The sequence below is a fragment of the Castor canadensis genome, chromosome 15, assembly GCF_047511655.1.
Source record: "Castor canadensis chromosome 15, mCasCan1.hap1v2, whole genome shotgun sequence".
NCBI lineage: Eukaryota > Metazoa > Chordata > Mammalia > Rodentia > Castoridae > Castor > Castor canadensis.
In genome coordinates, this window is record NC_133400.1 from 98,574,684 (window position 1) to 98,596,684 (window position 22,001).

The following is a 22,001-nucleotide window of genomic DNA, read 5'->3' on the forward strand; positions in this document are numbered from 1 at the left end:
CAGAGTCCCCTTCATTACTCAGGACTTCACCTTGCTAGACAGGCACTCTACTGCCTGAGCCGTGCCTCCAGTGACTTTTGGCTTTGGTTATTTTGGAGATAATCTCACTTTTTGTCTGGGCCAGCCTGGACCTCCATCCTTCTATTTTATGCTTCCTGCCTCACCTAGATGACAGGCATGTGCCACTATGCTCAGCTTTTTTCCCTTGAGATGAGGTCTCGTGAAATTTTTTTTTTTGCCAGGGCCGTCCTCAAACCATGATCCTCCTGATCTTAGCCTCCCTTGAAACAGGATAACAGGCATGCACCACTGTGCCCAGCTATTGGTTGAGATGAGGTCTTGAAAACTTCTTACCCCAGCTGACCTTGAATCCTCCCAATCTCAGTCTCCCAAGTAGCTAGGATTACAGGTGTGAGCCACCCAAGCCTAGCTGCTTTAGTTAATTTTTGAAATACGGTCTCACTTTATACCCAGGCTGTGATCCTCCCATTTATGCTTCCCGAGTAGCTAGGATGACAGGCATTTGCTACCATACCCAGCACTTACTGGTTGAGATGGGGGTCACCCTAAATTTTTGCCTAGGCTGGCCTGAAACCACAATCCTCCTGATCTCAGCTTCCTAGTAGCTAGGATTACAGGTGTGAGCCTCTGCACCTGGTTACTTCATTACTTCTTATTCACTTATGTCCTTTCCACCCTAAACACTCCACCATCAAGTCAGTAGGTACTCCGAGTTTATCTGCCACTCATGTTGACAGCCTTGTACACAGTGCCTGCTCTCCGTCCTCCAGCGTTGCTCTGGTCTCCTGCGACATCCTCTGATTTTCCTATGTTCTGGCAACTTCCTGGGATCCCTGATCATTTCTTCTTCCTCTCCTCGCACCTAAATGTTGGTGCTTCCGATTACCTTTGTTCTGTAGTTGATAACCCACCCCAGGAATTCTACTGTGATCAGCTTGCCAGGGGCTCCCAAATGATGCATTCAATAAATACCCACCAAGCAACTACAGAGCGCCATTCACTACTCTGGGTTCTAGGAAGTATCAGTAAACAGAGGGGACATTTGTGCCCTCTGTAGACAGTAGTCAATAACCCATATGCAAAATTAACTAGTGAATTGGGCAGTAAGTTCGAGATGTCAGAATGGATGTGACAGAGGAACTTAAATGGAGGGGCGGGGAAGGGCTGGCTGAAAAGGTGACATTTTAGCTGACTAGAAGAAGGAGTGATTTATGCAGATACCTGGAGGAAGAGCAGAAGGAACATAGGCAAAAATGGCTCCCGTCATGTGTCTGGGCCAATGTGGCTCTGAAGCGAGGTGACAGTTGGAAGGTAACAGTTAAGAGGGAGGCAGGGCTCTGGATCATGGGGTCCACGGACCACTGTGAGGACTTGCATTCTTGTGATAGAACTGGGCAGCCTTTGCGGAGTTTCAGGTTGCAAAATGTCATGGTCTTGCTTACGTTCTATCAGGCTCTGTCATGGGTTGCTTCCTGGCACAGGCTCTGAAATAGGTTTATGGAGGACAGCACTTGGGAGCACCCAGAGTGATCGGGGGAGGCAGAACCCAGCCAGGGAAGGTGTGATGCAGCTGTAGCAGGGATGGCAGGATGGCCTTCTAGAATATCCCAAGTCTCTTTACCCAGGTGCAGGCTGCCTAGGGGAGAGGACTGTACCCTGGGGTGAGCAGCAGCCTCCAGCCAGGGCAGTTCCAGGGAGAGACAACACTGAGAGTCCTGGCAGACCACTCTCCATCCTCAATGGATCTCTGGTCCACCCTGCTCTCAGGCCTGGGCCTCAGAATGAGTGTCTAAGGACGCTCTTGCCACTGCAGCTTGTCGCAGGAAAACTGACCCTGGACCCCTCCTCTGCTCCCCTTGGTAGACTATCCTCACTCTTAGCCAGGCCACTTGTGGCACAGCAGTGAGATGGTCCTGCTAAAATGCAGTCAAACAATGTCACCCCTCTGCTCAAAATCCACCTGTGTTCACTCTCCATTTATTTCAGAGTAAAAGCCGCAATCCTATAGAGATCTTATCCTAGCTTGCTGGAGTCCACGTCTCTACCTCATCCCCACCGCCCTCCTCACCTTGAGCAGACCCTCATCACCTTCCTCGAGCATATTTTGGTGAACAATCTAGCAGTGTCTATTTTCCTACTCTTTTCAGAAGAACCCCCAAACCAGTAGCGAAATCAAAACCCAAAGGTCACCATGCTTCAGACAGGGATGCTAAGAATTCCATAGGCTAGTGTAAAAGGTCGCCTTCTGCAAACACTGTTTGCACCTGAACAGGCAACTAAAATTCAATTATTGGCTGAAAAAGAAAGAGAAGGAGGCATTTAAATGGTGCCCACGGGCAGAGCAGTGTGTGTCTGAGGCAAAGGAACCCTGAGACCCGGGAAAGAATGTCTGAATGGTTTCTGAGATGGCCCAGCCTTTCACAACAAGTGAAATTTATCAAGTAACCATGCAAGATGACTGCTTGAGGAAGAAAATGAACATCTGAGGCTTCAGAAAAATTTGATAAAGAATTAGAATTGGAGCCAGGTATGATAGGACACTTGCACATCTGTAATCCTAGAATTTAGGAGCTCAACCAGTTCCAATCCAGCCTGGGCTTCACAGCAGCACTCTGATTGGGGGAGAATGTGAATGAAATATGAAGATGCTGTACTTGTGCTGAATAAACAAGAATGACCCATCAGGTCCTTGGCAGTGACAGCAAAGGAACAAGGACTAAGGCAAGAGATGGGCATTAAGTAGATGCTAATAATGGTGGACCCTGGGAGCAATTTTATCGTGTCTTGTTTTAAATTTGCCTTTCTGTACTTTCTTTTACTAATCCTTCTTAGTCTTTTAAATGTATGAGCCAGGTCTTAGCTGTGATGATGGGGCACAAGGAACACTATGTCCATATCTAAACTCAAAGGAGAAGGAGCTGGTGCTCTGGCCTGGAGATGTGGTGTGAGGGAGGTGACTGAAAGGGAAGGCTAGTACAGCAGTGTGGACCAGAGGTGATCAGAGGATGAACTCGGGGTGGGGAGGCCGGGAGCACCTCTGGAGCACATGTCAGCATGTGGCCAGGGAGCTGCATTTCTAGAGTCACACAGGTCAAGGGCTCAGCTTTCATCTATGGGGATTAAAAGGGAAGCTGCTCCTCCCTTTCCATCACTGGAAAAGAACTTGGGGAAACTCTGACTAACATTGAGAAAAAATATCTAGGCTATCTTGATTAAATCCGAAAGATTGGGGTTGGCTAATGGAAGATGCCAACCTTACATTTGGGAGGACTGGTTTTGATTTTTTGTTTGGTTTGTTTTTTGAAACACGGTCTCACATAGCACAGGCTGGGCTCGAACTCCCTATGTAGCTCAGCCTGGCCTGGAACTTGCAATCCTCCTGCCTCAGCTTTCAGAGCACTAGAATTACAGGTATGCCACCACCACAGTCCAAGTTTTATTTACATTTCGTTTATTACAACGAACATACATTAGTTTTGTATCAAACATACGATTTAGGTGGAAGGAGAACGATGAACAATGATTATAAAATTCATCAGAAATAATATTTGTAAGAAATGAGAGTATTTTGGTGCTGATGGAAAGGCAGATTAGTGCAAAAATGTAACTCAAAAATAAACTGTAGTATGGTTTTTTTAAGAGGGTTTTTTGTTTGTTTCCAGTGCTGGGGAGGGAACCCAGTGCCTCACACATGCCAGGCAAGCACTCTAACCACAGAGCCACACCCACAGCCCTGTTAAATAACTTAAAGTGATACAACACACCCTCGCCCCTCTTTTTTTTTTTTTTGTAGTGCTGGGGATCAACCCTAGACTAGCATGCTACCACTGAGCTACCCTCCTAGCCCTTTTAAAGAATAAAAACTATTTGGGGCCTCATACAGTTAGATTATTTTAATTAAGTACATGCAACAGTATACACTCCTTAGGCTTATAGTTTTTACAATCATTATACCAAATAGATTTCAAAATTAAAACAGCACAGCAAACATTGCAAGGCAATCCAATACAAAGTAATTTCAACAGAGGCCGCTTTGCTATAACTAAGGTGACAATGGTGTTGAGGGCGGTGACTGGAAGGTCACTGGGGACTCTGGTCACCATGATGAAGAGTTGTTAGAAATTAATTCGGGATATTGGGGTGTCACAACAGAGACAACACAACTCAGAAGTCAATAGGCACGGCAAAATTTACTTCTGCAGGAGGGCGTGCCACGGTCCACCACGTGGGAATTCCACTGGGTTTTTATCTGTAATGCAAGTCTGCCCCTGACGTTGATGGACAGGTTTGGGTTCACAATCCTTGGGGTTGGCTGATTTGAAAAGGGGGCACGTGGGGTGAGGGGGATTGAAGCAGGACAAGTAAATTTCATCTTTAACTAAGCAGTTTGAAATTAACAAACAGCTCTTTGACCACAAGTACCTTGCAAGGTCAAGCAGCATTTCTCAAAGCACGCGGCAGCAATTCGGGAGGTTAGCTAGCATCCACACAATGACATTTATACTACACAGTAACTCCTTTGACAGAAAAGACTGACTTTAGTCGACTCTCACAGTGTGATCTTTTCCCAGTGTATTTTCTGCCTTCTGTTTGCACAGTTCCGAGGAACTTTTAAAAATCACCCCTGCCGGGAGCCGGGGGCTCACATCTGTAATCTTAGCTATTTGGGAGGCTGAGATTAGGAGGATCCAGGTTTGAGGCCGGTCGGAGTAAACAGTTCCCGCTCCCTCCAAAACAACCAGAGCAAAATGGACTTGGAGGTGTGGCTCAAGCGGTAGAGCACCTGGTTTCGAAGAATAAAGCCATGGGTTCAAAGCCCAGTCCCACCAAAAAACAACAACAAAAACCCAAAACCGTAGTAGCCCAGGCACTCTTCCTGGCAGATTATCCGCCTCGGGCACTCGCGGGGACCACGGACCAGCTGAGGCCGCAGCTCTCTCAGGGTCCCGCGTCCCACACGATGGCCGCAAGCCCCGACTGGTCGCCGCCCTCACTCCTAGAGGACGGAATCTGACGGAAAGTCGGGGATACCCGAGCGCGAACGATCCTACCATTTCTGCGCTCAAGACCCGCTACCCTAGGGCCAGGGGGCCTCGCCGGCTCCGGAAAGGATGCGCATGCTCCGTGAGCGCAGTACCAGCCGTGATCACTAGATGGCGGTGGCGCGAGGAGGAACGCGCATGCTCTGTGTGCGCAGTGCCCGCCCCGATGGAGGAGGGAATGGCGTCAGGAAGGATGCGCATGCTCCCTGTGCGCAGTGCCTACCTCGACCCCCGGGGAGCAGTGGTGCGAGGAGGATGCGCATGCTTTGTGAGCGCCTCGCGGTTCGCTTCCGTGGCCATCGCGAGGCACGACGCGCACGGGACCATGGGAAATGTGGTTTCCGGCAGTCGGGATCCTGGGTGCGCCCCCCCGTCTGGGCCCAGCGCGGGACTCCAGCTCCCGGCCAGCCGGCGTGCGTGGGCGGGGACACGAACTGAGAGGCGGGGCGAAGGGGAGAGCGAGGTAGGCGGAGGCCGCGCGAGCTGGGGGCGGGGCCTCGGCCGCGGAGCCGCCCCCGCCCGCGGTCGGAGGAATCTGAGGTGCGGTTCTGGGCCGCGTGGGCGCCCCTGGTCGGGCTCGGCGCTCACAGACCCTGTGGCTCTCGGCCGGGACGCAGGACAGCCCGGCGCGCGGCGGGGGCGCGAGGTGGAGCCGGCGGGGACGGCCAATGCGAAACTGGCTGGTGCTGTTGTGCCCGTGCGTGCTCGGGGCCGCGCTGCACCTCTGGCTGCGGCTGCGCTCCCCGCCGCCCGCCCGCGCCTCCGGGGCCGGTCCGGCAGGTGAGGTCTGGGGCTCGTGGCCGCGCGGGGCGGGAGGCCGCGGGGGTTCCCGGGCGGGGACGTCCCGGGACGGAACAAACGGCGCTTTTCATCCCGAAGCGTTAGTTAGCGTCGGGCGAGCTCGAGGGCGCGTTTCTGCTCCGCGTGGCGTGGCGTGGCGTGGCGTGGCACGGCCTCTCTCACCTTTGCACCTGTCGCCGCCCGCCGCAGGGCGCGCTCGGGCCCGGGACTCGGGGTCTTGGTGCCTGGAGCCGGGTTGGCCTTTAGGGAAGAACTTTGCGGAGGAGACCCGGTGTTGTGTGTTGTTCGATCGCGATGGAAGCGGGTTGAAGAATGCAGATGTGACAGGGGCACAGCTGCTGATGAAGCGTCCGGGGGATCGAGGGTGGGGGGACCGGGGAACCCGGGGGAGAACCCCAGGTCTTTTAACTCGGTCCATTTGTTCTCACTCTCGAGGGAATGAAATCTGCGTTCACAGTGGCCCCGGTGGTGGGTTGTTTGGTGATGGACACTACTGTGGAGCCCCCTGTTTTTCTTGTCTTGTTTTTTAAGGGCTCGCCCGAGGACCTACACAACTATTTTTAAGATGAGGTAATCCTCGTCTTGTTTTTAAAGTACGTTGGGGTTGGTTTTTTTTACCACTTCTTGCAGAAACGGCTGTTTTCTTTTCCGAAAGTTTTCAAAAGTAGGTTTGAGTTTTTCCAGGTTTGACAGATGGCTCTGAATCTTAACTTAAAAAGTATTTGACAGTCCTCAAAACTGCCTCACGCTTGTAAGAGATTATATTAGAATTATGCTAGTAACACTCTTTTGTCCTGTTAGACAAACTCGAGCTCTTTGAAAAGGTTGTTTATGTGACCTGAATGGAATTAAGCACTATTTAAGTGGTTTAAAGAAAGTTAAGCATCCCAGTGAATTTAACCTGTTAGCAGGTTGGGGTTTTCTCTCTTAGACTTTTGTAAACAAGATGAGGAAACCGCACCATATATATAAATGCTTGGTCACAGCTCTTGGGTTTGTTTCTAGGTTTCTTTTTTATGACTCCTGCTTAATCTACTTGCAAAGCAGTCTTAGGATATTTATGACCCTAACAGTCTTGGGGTTCAATAAGACAGACAAAAACCATGCTTCAAGCTTAAATCTTAGTAATCCCACCGGGCAGTTTTGTAGTTTGAGACAGGTTTTCCTATTCCCTAGTGTCTGGACCAGGCTAGATTAAGGAAACAAACTGAAGAAAGAACCAGGGTAAGGTACAGGTGACCAGGTCAATATTGATTACAAAATTAACTTGACCTGGGTATCTGGTCAGATGATAATATTTCTTTATTTGGTGGGATTGTGATTTGCACTCAGAGCTTCCCACTTGTAAAGCAGATGACCTACCACTTGAGCCACACCTCCAGTCCATTTTTGCTCTGGTTGTTTTTTGGGGAATAAGTTCTCTTGAACTGTTTGCACAGGCTGGGCTTGAACCATGATCCTCTCTCAGTCCCTCAAGTAGCTAGAATTATAGGGGTGAGCAGTGATGATAGGGTATTTTAGTCTAAATCAAATCTGAAAGACTCCAAACCCGCCCCCTCTCCCACCCTGTACTTTGAAAACTAAAAACAATCGTTTTGATTTTGAAAACTTCTAGAGGTCCTTTTCGTATTGTGCTGTCATGTTTAAACTAAAGCATTTGGGTATTTTTACACTAAGTAAAAATTGAATTAATGCCTTAAGATTTGCTTTTGTTCTCTGCCTCTGTCCACTTTGTCTCATTAAATCAAGGCAGTAGTTTTTGAAAGTGAGATTTACCTTCCCTGAATATTAAAAAGGCCCCCTGGCTGGCAGTTGATTTAGCAAACATTCAAGAGCTTTTTGTGGGCCAGCTACTGTGGTAGGTGTGGAATTAGCCTAGTAACAAGAAAAAGTGCCTGCCCTTGCGCAGCTTACCATTTGGAAGAGCATAGAGCAATAATTAGAAATGTCACACAGATGGTAATGTGTATGAAATAAAGCAGTTCATAAAGGGATAGAGAATGATGGCTGCTATTTTAAATAGAGGTCAGGGAAGGCCACTCTGAAGAGGTGACAGTTAGCAGGGACCCAAGTGAAGTGAGTGAGTCACTAGTACCAGGATTCGCAACTCCGCTAATGTGATGTGCCTTAAGCAGCTGAAACCAGTGGGGGGAGCAACTGGTAAGGAGGAAGCCATCCTCTTGGGAAATCCAGCATGTGGGAGGATGAGAGGAAAATGGAAGAACTAACTTTTGGGCCAGGAAATAGAGGATGTCTAGAGCACACATACTGGCTTTGGGAAATGCCTTAGCAGTTGTTTAGCAGTTGATTAGAAAAAGGAAAAGACTTCTCTTTGTAAGGTATGTGGAAAGAAGGAAGCTGAAGTTTGAAAGAAGAGCGTACCCACCGTGCTGGATTCCTAGTTCCTGCTCTTGCCTCTGTCAGATGGAGGATACAGGGCAGGGAGGTCAGAGACAAATAGAGCTTGCTCTGCAATTTTGCCTAGGGCTGGTTCTTCCAAAATTACCCTGTATGCTGCATGCTGATTGTATCTCTGTTCCTCCTTTTTCTTGTTTGTGATCTCATAGGGTTATTGTGAGGATCTAATTAGTAATAGTATGGTGGTGACTCAAGCCTGTGTTAGTGTGGTGTTTAGGGAGGTGTTTTTGGAGTTGGCAGGAGCACACTGTAGTCGTGTCCAGGATGCCTTTCTCTGTAGAACCAGGATGGGCTTGTGTGTTTCCCTAATTTTCAAGATTTCTGCCTGTTTGTAATGATGGTGTCCAAGAACATCACATGAGTAGAATTTTGTCTGATTTTTTAAGACTCTTTGGGCTTATTTTGAAAATCAGTTATGAGGTCAACCTCCCTTAGACCTTACTGTACTCTTGGCATTTATTACATATTAAAAGAAAGCGTTTTTACCATTGGGGAGATTGCTTGGGGTCGTGAGGTCTTCCTGACATTACGAAGATCTTGCCTCTGCCCTGTCTGTGCTGTGTAGGCACAGTGAACAAAGGAGATGCTCATGAATTTGAATGGAAGAATCAAGAATAAAACTGCGAAAGCATGAATCAGTTTTTCACCTATACTCAGCTGCTTGCATGCCATGTGACCTTTGATTTAAATTTCTTCTTATAAAAAATGAAATAAGTTCTGTAGAAAAATTTGAAGTAATTTTTTAAAAGAAAAATGATCTATAAAGAACATACATATAATACAAGTTTGGAAATAATTAACTTTTCTTTGTAATGGTTTTTTTTTTTAGATAAGGTCTCGCAAACTGTTTGCTGGAGCTGGCTCTGAACTGTGATTCTCCTAATCTCTGCCTCCTGAGTAGCTAGAATTACAGGCATGAGCCACCTGGCAACGATTTTTTTTTTTTTTTCTTGTTAGCAGCCCTGGGGTTTGAACTCAGGGCCTCACACTTGCTAGGCAAGCCCTCTACCATTCGAGCCATCTACAAGCCATTTAACATATTTTGAAAACGTCATTGACGTATCATGCACATTCTTTCCATGCGTATACCAGTGCAGCTTGATGTATTTTCATGTTCTGAACACCCCCCAAGTAATCATTCAAATGTTAAAAAAGAAAACTACCAACACCCCAGAAGCTCCCTCTGCCAGTCAGGTAACCACTCTCCCAATATCTAGTGGCAAAGCTTCAACTATTTCCCTCGTTGATGTAAGTAGAGCCATACAGGATGGTTTTTACAGCCTGCTTGTCTTGATATAATGCAGAATAATATTTAATGATGACAGCATCATTTTTTAAAGTCTGCCTAGTATTCTGTCATGGATACACCATAATGGATAGGGACTGATTTTAAACAGTCCCTTATGTATTGACGTAGCTTGCAGTTTTCACTATTACAAAGAAGTGACACTGTGATGAACAGAGATCTTTGAGTGTATCAGTGATTACTTCTTTTAGAGGAAGTTCTTAGATGTGGAATTGCTGGACAAAGGTTCTACCTTGCCAAGGTATTTGTGAATCATATTGCCAATGTGCCCTGCAGAACACTGCACCAGATTACATTCCTACCTGCAGTGAAGGAGGGCAGCTGTTTCCTTGGAATCATTGTCAGTTTCCTGAAAGTCCCTGTCATTAGTTCTCACCCTTTATGAAGACACTTGTCAGAATATAGGACACAACTGGTATCTTACCGCTCTAATTCAATCTTGATTTCTAGTGAAGTAGATTTTTTTCACAGGTTATTGACGATTTGCCTTTTGTCTTGTGTTTAACTTCATAGGTTTTGTTTTGCTTTTTCATGTTTCGGGACACCACCGTCAAACTAGGTACTCTATTCTTGTAACATGTGAGAATAATGAGGGTATGGAGCCAGTCTGATCAGGGAACTGGGAACTTGAATGACTGTTTTTTTGGTAGGAGTGAGGTTTGAACTCAGGGCTTTATGTTTGCAAAGCAGGTGCTCTACTGCTTGAGCCATGTCTCCGCTCTGTTTTGCTCTGGTTATTTTGGAGACGGGTCTTACAAACTGCTTTCCCTGGCTAGCCTTGAACCTCTATCCTCCAGATCTCAGGCTCCCAAGAAGTTAGGATTACACCTTATAAGACATACTCAGGAGTGTTTTTGGACTGGTTTATGCTGATGATGTGGTAAAAAGAAACCTGTTTTTCTGAAGCGTGACTTCAGTGTATCTGGAAGTAGAAGTTCTCTAAAAGGCCAAAATATGCCCAGTACTCTCTGCAGGAAGAGAAAAATGTGTATGAAATAACGCAGTTGAGCAGAAGCCACTTAGCTTAGGTTAGAAGTGGGGAGGTTTGGCAGCAGCAGATAGGTGGCATAAGATCAAAAAGTAGGACTAGAGGTGGGGCTCAAGTGTAGAGCACTTGGCCTAGCATGTTGGAAGCCTTGGACTCAATCCTCAGTGGGAGCCAGACGGAGAGAGATCAACAAGTCATTTTCATCCATAATTCACATGCTACATAGTTATCTTTGTATGCATTTACTTATTTTTAGAAAAATCATTTTGGGTAGTAATATAGAGAAACTGGAGAGAAACCAGTTAAGGTGCCCCTGTACTGGTCCTGGTAAAAACTTAACAGTCTAGAATCAATGCTGAGAAAGGGATAGATTTTGGGGATTCCTCATGAAGATTTTGAGTCATCAAGGAAAGATTAAATTATGTTCCATGTGCTCTGTTTCTAAAAGATTTGCTTTGATTAGCATCAGAGACAAGGTGCTGTTTGGCATTCAAAAGGATATTTCAGTTATCTTGAAAATGTTTTTGTGCAGCAACCTTGTTTTCTGATGATGTCAGATAAATGAGGCATTTAAGTTAAATGTTGTTTTTGCCCTTTCTCGGCTTTTAATCTTTTTTAAGAACTTTTTGAGACAGATGAAATAGAGCACCTAAAGACTTTTGTGCCGGTTTTCTCTGACTGAGAAGCTGAGGCATGCTGGATTTAAATGATGTCTTACTGAGGTAATCGCATGTTAGCTCTGGGATCCCTGTCAGAGCTGGCTGGTTACCATGTTTGCTTCCCTCCTGTCACTGGAATGTTCTTACTAGTAGTATTTTTCTATGAAAAGGGGGGTGTACTATTGTCAGTTTTACATAAGCATTTCAGTGATACTCCAAATTCAGGCTCATTTAGAGTTAGTTCCAGCAATAGGTACAGCTCCATCGTATTGCTGTGTATCTGAGAAAAAATGCTTCCTGTCAGTGAATGCTAACTAACTTCTTCAGTTATCCGCTTATCACTAATTCCGCACTTGAACCGGCATTCAGGATGAAAAGAGCAGGATTTAAACTTGGCTAACCTGCATTAGCTGTAGAGTAGAACAGTCATGAAGAATGCACTTAGTACCATTTGATCCAGCAATACCACTCTTGGGGATATACCCAAAAGACTGTTACTCCAGAGGCACCTGCACATCCATGTTTATTGCGGCACTATTCACAATAGCCAAGTTATGGAAACAGCCAAGATGCCCCACCACTGACGAATGGATTAGGAAAATGTGGTGTCTATACACAATGGAATTTTATGCAGCCATGAAGAAGAACGAAATGTTATCATTCACTGGTAAATGGATGGAATTGGAGAACATCATTCTGAGTGAGGTTAGCCTGGCCCAAAAGACCAAAAATCGTATGTTCTCCCTCATATGTGGACATTAGATCAAGGGCAAACACAACAAGGGGATTGGACTATGAGCACATGATAAAAGCGAGAGCACACAAGGGAGGGGTGAGGATAGGTAAAACACCTAAAAAACTAGCTAGCATTTGTTGCCCTTAACGCAGAGAAACTAAAGCAGATACCTTAAAGCAACTGAGGCCAATAGGAAAAGGGGAACAGGTACTACAGAAAAGGTTAGATCAAAAAGAATTAACCTAGAAGGTAACACCCACGCACAGGAAATCAATGTGAGTCAATGCCCTGTATAGCTATCCTATACAGGAACCCCTCGTTCCTTCCTATTATGGCTTATACTCTCTCTACAACAAAATTAGAGATAAGGGCAAAATAGTTTCTGCTGGGTATTGGGGGGGGAGAGCGGGAGGAGGCGGAGTGGGTGGTAAGGGAGGGGGTGGGGGCAGGGGGGAGAAATGAACCAAGCCTTGTATGCACATATGAATAATAAAAGAAAAATGAAAAAAAAAAAAGAATGCACTTAGATTGCCTGGAATGAAATGTTAGCCCAGCCATTTAATAACTGTGTGAATTAGGGCGAGTTACTGACTTCTCCATGCCTAGTCTTCATTCACTCAGTAAGTACTCACCTGATAGGACTGTGAGCATGAAATGAGACCCAACGGCTGGGGCTGTAGTTCAGTGGTGGAGTGCTTGCCTAGCATGCACAAGACTGGGTTCAATCCCTAAAACCACAGCAGAAAAAAGAAAGGCGTACTAGACAGAATGCTTATCATATATCAGCTGTTCAGTATGGTCTGTTAGTAAGCAAACTTAGTCCATGGAAATGTGAATGGATGTTAAAGACAAAGTCTGCATTTATAGAAGAATTCGTTCTGGTTCAAGATTCACGATAGCGGGAAACAACTGAAAGACCTCTTTATGGATATATCTGTTATGTTGTCTGTATCATATTGTGGAAATTAAAGTCAGTATCTACACAAAAATGCCTGCGTTCCTCTATCATTTTAATGTAATAGCCTTAAAATTACTCTAATAGAAGAATCTGTCCTCTCATTTTACTGTTTTAATTGGTCCTTTACAAAAAGCATCACCGTGTTTTTGTTGTCTTTTAGACTAAATTCCTCAATCCTATGGCATATACAAACATTGCATTTAATGTTGCAAAGATCCCTGGCCTTCGATAATTTATTTTTGAAATCATTTAGGATCAGTTCCCACCACTGGAGAAAGATGAAATAGATCCCTTATCAGAGCTATAAATAAACTTGTAGCTCTCAAGCTTTAAAATAGTGATAGAAAGCAAGGACAAAATATCTATCTCTTCTGTCTTCTAAGGACAAGTTTTGGAAATTGAAGTGTTATGTTGCCCATTAGATATTATGACAGTAAAAACCGAGCCATTACCATGACTTTAAACACGGCTTTTTCTCTTACTAGAAACGATGCTTCCCATGTGTTCTTTAAAACATTTGTATGCAGCAAAAGCTTTGCTGTCCGTGGACTTAGAAAGGTTCTGGTAGTTTCTAGTATGAAAGTCTTTGGACTTCATCCCTCAAACTTAAGTTCACTGCCACCCAGGTAGGACTTCGCTTTTCAAAGCACACGGTTTTTTGACCACTATGAAGCCTATATACCTGGTTCCCGACGTTATCACATTTAATTTTTATAACAGCTTTATGAGAAATATCATACCCATTTTGTACTGAAGAAAACTGAGGATGAAGAAGTTAAGTAACTTATAACTGATATGCAAAAGAGTCAGGATTCTAACTATAGCTTAGTTGACTCTTGCTGGCCCCTATTCTGTTGTTTGTGCCACATTGCCTTTTACAACCAATTCTTACTTATTTGGAAATATTTACAGATTGATATGAGCATGAATACATACACATACAGAGAAGAAAAAAAGGCTCTGTACCAAAAATGTTAACAGTGCTTATCTCTGGATGGTGGGATTCTGGGTGATTTTTAGAATCAGAGCTTCATGCTTGCTAGGCAGCCAATATTGCTTGAGCCTTGCTTGTAGTCCTTTCTGCTCTGGTAATATTTGGAAATAGAGTCTCACTTTTTCCCTGCCCTTGCCATGACCATGATCCTTGCATTTTATGCTTCACACTATAGCTGGGATGACAGGCCCACACCACTGAGCCCAGCTATTGGTTGAGGTGGGGTCCTGGGAACTTTTTGTCTGGACTGGCCTCAAACCATGATCCTCCTGATCTCAGACTCCCAAGTAGCTAGGATTCAAGTATGAGCTATTGCCACCAGCTTAAAGGTATTTTTGACCCTCTCTACATTTTACCTGTATTTTCTACAAACAGAAGCATATTTCATTTGTAATAATCTTTTATGTTACATATTGAACTCAGTAATGTAGGCATGACTTATTTTTAATTTATTGTTGCTTATTTGTAGATCAGACGGCCTTATTTCCTCAGTGGAAATCTAATCGTTATGATGTGGTAGTCGGTGTGTTGTCAGCTCGCAATAACCGTGAACTTCGAAATGTGATAAGAAACACCTGGCTGAAGCATTTGCTAGCACACCCAGCGTTAAGTCAGCGGTAGGTTTTCTTAATTGTTCCCTTGCCTGGTTTGAGAGTTCAGAGAAATCTTATTTTGAAGAGTCAGAGATGCTAATTCAGATATGTGACCTGTTCTTCTCCTGGAGAGATTGCTATTTCCTTTTTGCTTTTCTTACATATAGTTAAGCCCCAGAAGTAATAACTGAGATTTTTAAGCCAGAAGATGCTTAGAAGAGCGTCTGTTCATTGGTTGACGTACTCCATATTTATAGATACTGAGTATGGTTTGTTTTGCTTTGCTTCAGTACAGCAGAATGTTTTATTCCAGAGAGATAAATTTAACTTTTGCGATTTTCTCATATTTTAGTTGAGTGAGCTGCAGTGCGTGCAGTACACATGCTCTTTCCCAACCACACATCTAGAACCGAGCTAGGCAGAGCCTCTCATGCTGACAAGAGAGGAGGAGCCCTGCTCAGGGTCAGGAGCCAGGACGGGGTCTGTTCTCAGTGCAGCCAGCCTCTGAAGACTGGTGGGGGGCTGGGCGTGACCTCCCGGCATGTGAGGCGCTGAGGCATTACGGACTTGCACAACTGAGGAGCTATGCAGGTGGATTGCGGCTGTAAATTTTCTCATTACCAGCAGTGAATGTTTATATATTGCTGTCTTACTCACAGCAGCTTTCATTCCTTTTCCAGACAGTTCTTAGTGCGTGATTGCAGTGATAATAGAACTGTAACCCAGCAAGTGCAAGTGGCGGCCTCAGAGCTATCAGAGCCCACACTCCTGTACTACACTTCTTCCCATTTCAGAAAATTAGGACTGCTGTCTCCCAGCTGCTGGGACCAGAAGCCTCAGTGCGATCTTGGCATTTCCTGCTTGTACCTGCACACCCAGTCCATCAGCATGTCATCCTGGTGCTGCCTTTAGGTCACATCTGGAATCAGATGCTTTATCTACTTCCCCTACACTTCCCCTTCCTTACCTGCCATGCTTCACTAACTGTGCTCCTGCCTCTGGGCCTTTGCTCTTGCTGCTTCTGCCTCAACTCCTCTTTGCTAAATGTCCTTCAGGCCTCTGTGTAGATGCTATCCTAGCAGACAGCCCAGATGAAGTAGCACCTGTTCCTGCCCATTTTTGTCTTCCCTACTTGGTTTTACTATTACACATATCACAAATCGGCATGTTTATTCTAGTTAGTTATATATTTATAAGTTGTTTCTTTCCCAACTAGGATCTAGAATTCATGAGCATAGGGACTTCTGTTTTTTTACTGATGTATTCTCAGTACCTAGAACCTAGGTTGGCCCCAGAGTAAGACATACAACAACTGTTAAATAAATGACCCAGAAGTAAATACAGTGAGTAAATTTTACATTCATATATTTATCAGTAATTTATCTGCCTTTGAAGCAGTTCTTTAAATTTAGTAAGGTTGGAGGTTTGTTTTATGAAAGTGATGAGCTATCTAAATTAAAAGAGATATTAGCTAAAATCAGCTTCCTGGGGGCAGAGTATCTGGATTTAGTAAGAGTAAAGATAGCTTTTAAAAATTTGTAAGTATATGCAGTAATTTAGTTAGCCTATTCACTCACTTCTGTTGATACTTTTATTCCACTTGCTGGTTGTCTGTGTAAGATATTTAACTTAACTGGCCATGAGTAAAAGAAAGTATGTTTCTGTGGTCATGGCATACTTTTACATCTTGCATTTCACTGAGGGAGCCAAACTCAGTGTTTTTATATTTTGAGGACCTGGTTCTAGGACTTTGTAATAAAACCATAATTTGTCAGTTTAACATTTATGCAATGTCCACCGTAAGCAGGTAAGCGCACTTCATGTAGTAACACAGATACAGTATGGCCTGAATATTTAGGCCGGCTTAACAGAAGAAAATAGGTATAATAGTGTTATAAAATGTTACCTGTACTGTAATATAAATAGGTACAAAATAGCCTAGAATATTTAAGAAGCTGCAAACAGTTCTCTGTTACCAGAGCACAGGGAGAAGAGGGCTGCTCAGGTAAGTGTTAAAACAAAGTTCAGGAAGGAAGGAGGAACAGAGAGAGATTGTGAGAGAGGAAGGTCTGTGACTCAGTGGCCCGCAGTGATCAGCTCATGCCAAGCAGTTGTGTGAAGGATTAAGTGGAAGGGAGGAGCTGTTCAAGTGAAGATTGCTGAGGGGATGAAGCTGCCTGGTAACCTTACCCAGAATGAGGTCACTGCACATAGAGAGAACAGAAGGCATCTGCAATGACTCTAGCTTTCTGATTAGAGAATGGTGGGCTCCTCAGTCAAGACACAGAGTACTGAATGAGAAAAGCAGGTTTCATGGGAAAGCAGCTCCAAGGTGCATGTGTTGAGATTGAGGTCCCTGGTAAGTGTGTACTGACAAGCACTCTGGAAAATAAGGGTGCTTATGTGTACATGAGTTTACTAAAAGTTTTACTGATCTTAAGGATGTGTAGCACATAACTGACAGATAACAACAGCGTACTCAACACTCCAGTAAATTAGTGAGTTCCTTGTAGCCAGTTGATTCTTATAGATTACTTTTGTTGTTGCCAGAGTCATGTCTGTGACCATTTTATGCCTTCAGTGGACAAAGGCATGTAGTTCTGATATAAATATCTAAAAATTAGAGTAAGACAGTGACAGCTAAGTTATGTCCGAACTTCACTGTCAATCAGTGAAATCAGTGACTTCTTGGTTGAGTCAGATAATAGTTTGTGAGCATTGGGAGAGTATCTGTTGATACTTCCTTGAATCTAGACAAAAAAGAAAACAGTAAGTCAAGTCCTTATTTGTATTGCTTGCCAGTTTCTATAGTGTCCCAAATCCAATTTTAAGCAAACAATGAGACATCACTAGATGCAGCGTGGGGAAAAGACATTTGTAATGTTTTGTAAGAGTGTCCCCACCGTGCAACCCAGGTAGTGATGTAAAGTAAGAAAATGGTTCCTTTTTTAAAAAAAATTAATGGTGGGGATAAAACCCAGAGCCTTGTACACATGCTAGGCAAGTGCTCTACCACTGAGCTACATCCCCAGCCCATTTTTAATATACTTAATTCTAAGTTTATGCAATCTAATTTTTAGTAAAGGCTTTGTTTAAGAACCATCTCACAAAGTTCCTGAAAACTTAACAGTTTGCTATCATAAGCCAGCAGTAGCAGGTGTCACAGCCCAGTTACTTATGGGTCATCTAGGTGACGATATCCAAAGAGCTTAAGAATTTTTCAGTTGGACAATAGGAGCAAAGTAGAGAAGCTGGTGTAAGAGTCATCCTCAGGCTACTTGAAGCCTGGAAGTAAGGATTGTCCAGGGAGAGGAGTGAGGAGTGAGCAGATTGAAACGAGATCCTGGGGCAAGCCCTGGATCATCTTCCTCAGACTTCATCATGTGGAGGGAGGAGCCACAGGTTACACAAGTTCTAGGAGAAGCAGGGACCTCCTTCTAGATAGAAAGGAGCAGCTGCTGAAATAGAAGAAAACAAAAGGAAAATTTCAAATGTAGTGTTTGAGAGTTAATTTTACTGTGGTGTAGCTTTGCCGATGGCCCCCCAGACATTCATACTTGTTTTATTTTGGGAGCTGGCTCACACAAAAATCACTTGGTAGTCAGCAGCTTTTGGATGATTGTATTCCTTCTCCTTGCTAGACTAGAAGAATAAAGGCAGAGATGATCCTTCTGAATACTTGTATCTAAGAGTAAACCTCTGAAGTGAGTTTGAGGAAATGCACCTGTGCAAGGTGAAGTCCACTACTATGCTAATACCGCACTGCTTCTCTCAGTGTGCTTGTGAAGTTCATAATAGGTGCTCGTGGCTGTGAAGTGCCTGTGGAGGACAGAGAGGACCCGTACTCCTGCAGACTGCTCAATATCACGAGTCCAGGTATGTGTCCTGCTCTGACCGCTGTCTACAAATTAGTGTCCAGTAGAAGCCACCAGATCTAACATGTAGAGCCTGCAAAGCACACTGGGCGACATAGGAAGACCCACCTCAAAACCAAAACAAGCAAAAATTACTGCCCAAGATTCTGCAAAATAAAAATCAGAAATGAAACACACAAGTAATACTTTTTACTCCTTAGAATTAAAAAGCAGTGGGGAGTCTGAGGATGAAGAAAGCAATCCTTATTGGTTTTTTGTGTCACCAGGAACCAATTTTAGTCAGTTAATAATTTTACAACCGTTGTCTTTATTAGCACTTCCCGTTATATTCACTTGTGAGTCCACTTATCCAGTGTGCTAGTTACAACTTCTGGTATTGTAGAGTTCGTCAAATCTTTAGAGTTATATATGCCTCAGTTTTTAGGGACACAGTGATGTGGGCTCTGAAATCCAGGCTTGATGGCTCTACAGCCAGTTCTGTCATACTGTGGGTGTGTGGTCTCCTCTGCCTGTTTCATCATCTACAAACAGAGTGTGGGAGGGTGCTGAATAGCTACCTCTAGCTGGGCATGGTGGCACACATCTGTAATCACAGCACTTGGGAGATGAGGCAGGAGGATCACTTGAGCTAAGAAATTCAAGACCAGCCTAGACTACATGGTGAGACGCGTCTCAAAAATAAATAAATAGGCATGTCACTTCACACCTGTAATCCTAGCTGTACTTGGGAGGAGGAGATCAGGAGGACTGTTGAGACCAGCCAAGGCAAAAATGTTAGTGAGACTCCATCTCATCAATAAAGCCAGGCATTGTGGCACAGACCAATGAACCCAAGTATGAAGGAGGCTGTAGGTAGGACTGTGGTCTGAGGCTGGCCCTGGGCAAAAGCACAACACCCTACCTGAGAAATAACTAAGACCAAGAAGGCCAGAAATGTTCAGTGGTATCAAATGAGGCCAAGTTCAGAACCCCACTATCCAATAAAAGAGAGAGAGAGAGATCGATCTTATGGAGACTGACACAAAGATAGAGTAAGTGCTAAGAAGTTATTTAGAATGCCTCCTGAGACTTGTAAATACTTCACATTCAAGACCCTGGGTTTCAGCTTGCTTTTTAAATAAATTGGGTCTGTGTTACAAAGCAGGAGTTTCTAACTTAGGATGTCTGTGAATTTAGCCAGGATTTATAAGCAAAGTTTTGTATGTAACTGTGTTCTTCTGGGGACACAGAAGTTTTCTAGCTTTTTAGCTTTCACTGGAAACCCAAAGGATTGTGGACTTCATAAAATGTATTAGTGATGATGTGGTAGCCTACAAGAAGTTAAGAGTTGAAAACCAACAGGAAGGAAAACTTTACCTTTATATCTTCCAGGGCCAGGGATGTAGCTCAGTGGTAGAGTGGTTGGCCAGCACACACACACACACCACACACACACCACACACATCACACACACACACACCACACACCACACCACACACACACACACCACACACCACACCACACACACACACACCACACGCACACACCACACACACACACACCACACACCACACACGCACCACACGCACGCACACACACACCACACACTACACACACACACCACACGCACACACACACCACACGCACACCACACGCACACGCACACCACACACACCACACACACGCACACCACACACCACACACTACACACACACACCACACGCACACACACCACACACTACACACACACACACCACACACACACACACACCACACACCACACACACACACCACACACCACACACACACCACACACACACACACACACCACACACACACACCACACACACACACACCACACACCACACACTACACACACACACCACACGCACACACACACCACACGCACACACTACACACACACACCACACGCACACACACACCACACGCACACACACACCACACGCACACACTACACACACACACCACACGCACACACACACCACACGCACACACACACCACACGCACACACACACACACGCACACCACACACGCACACCCCACACACCACACACGCACACCACACACACACACACCACACGCACACACACACACACACCACACACACACATACCACACACCACACACACACACACCACACACACACACACACACCACACACCACACACACACACACCACACACACACCACACACACACACCACACACAACACACACACACACCACACACCACACACACACCACACACACACCACACACACACCACACACCACACACACACCACACACCACACACACACACCACACACCACACACACACCACACACACACACCACACACACACACACACACCACACACACACACACACCACACACACACACACACCACACACACACACCACACACACACACACACACCACACACCACACACACACACCACACACACACACCACACGCACACACACCACACACTACACACACACACCACACGCACACACACACCACACGCACACACACACCACACACTACACACACACACCACACGCACACACACCACACGCACACCACACACACCACACGCACACCACACACACACACGCACACCACACACACACACGCACACCACACACGCACACCCCACACACCACACACGCACACCACACACCACACACGCACACACACACCACACACGCACACACCACACACGCACACCACACACCGCACACACACACCACACACACACACACCACACACCACACACACACACCACACACGCACACACACACACACACACCACACACACACACACCACACACGCACACACCACACACGCACACACACACACACACCACACACCACACACACAATCCAAGTACTATTACTCATTAATAATGAAGGAGTGAGCCTTTTAGTAATAGAAAAATTTCATATTTATAATGCATAGACTACCCATTTAGAATATTTATAGAATAAATTAGTATTGAACCTAATTTTCTTTTTGATTACCTAAAAAGTATTTAGGGGTATCATAGTACCTAAAGCTCACTGTGAGCACTAACCATGGTACTGTGATGTGTAGGATTTAGTTAACAGCATTATTAAAACAACACGATTTCATGTGTCCAGGGAGCTTGGGTTTGAGGTACATTCATTTAAGATAGATGTTATCTAAGAATGTTAGTATGTGTTTGACTTATTGCTTATAATAGAGATTCTTCTATTTAGGATGTCTTTTCTTTCCTCATCATATTAAAGAAAACAGTTTTGGTTGTCATCCAGTGTGTTTGGAGTCTAGACTGTCTGGCAGTGCTTGCCCAGACAAAAATCTGTCTACCTTTTCCCCTCCTGCTCATGTCTATGACTGAGAAGTAGCCATCACTTCCAGTTGGAACAGGTCTCCTTTTGTTGAGCATCTGCAGTGTAAACTACTTTCCAGGGAGTCGAAAGTGGGGACCCAAATGATCTGTAGGTATATGAGGGGAGAGAAGACAGTTTTATCTGTTTATTTATTGAGGTGGTGCTGAGGGTCAAACCCAGGTCTTTGTGCCCTCTTCACTTCCACATTAGTAAAATAAAAGATTGCATTGTCCCGTTGTGTAAAACCCATTCT

At 44.9% G+C, this 22,001-nt stretch overlaps 1 protein-coding gene across 6 annotated transcripts in view; it reads left to right on the forward strand.

Annotated features, from left to right (window-relative positions):
• The first annotated feature begins 5,562 nt into the window (after positions 1–5,562).
• The window catches only part of B3galnt2 (beta-1,3-N-acetylgalactosaminyltransferase 2), a 58,847-nt gene continuing 42,408 nt past the window's right edge, over positions 5,563–22,001 (forward strand). For all 6 annotated transcript variants that reach the window (XM_074056834.1, XM_020173350.2, XM_020173347.2 and 3 more), the window contains exons 1-3: positions 5,563–5,843; positions 14,393–14,540; positions 18,292–18,392. In XM_074056834.1, coding sequence (XP_073912935.1) covers positions 5,732–5,843; positions 14,393–14,540; positions 18,292–18,392 — 361 coding nt within the window. In that variant the 5' untranslated portion in view covers positions 5,563–5,731. The remainder of the gene's footprint in view (positions 5,844–14,392; positions 14,541–18,291; positions 18,393–22,001) is intronic.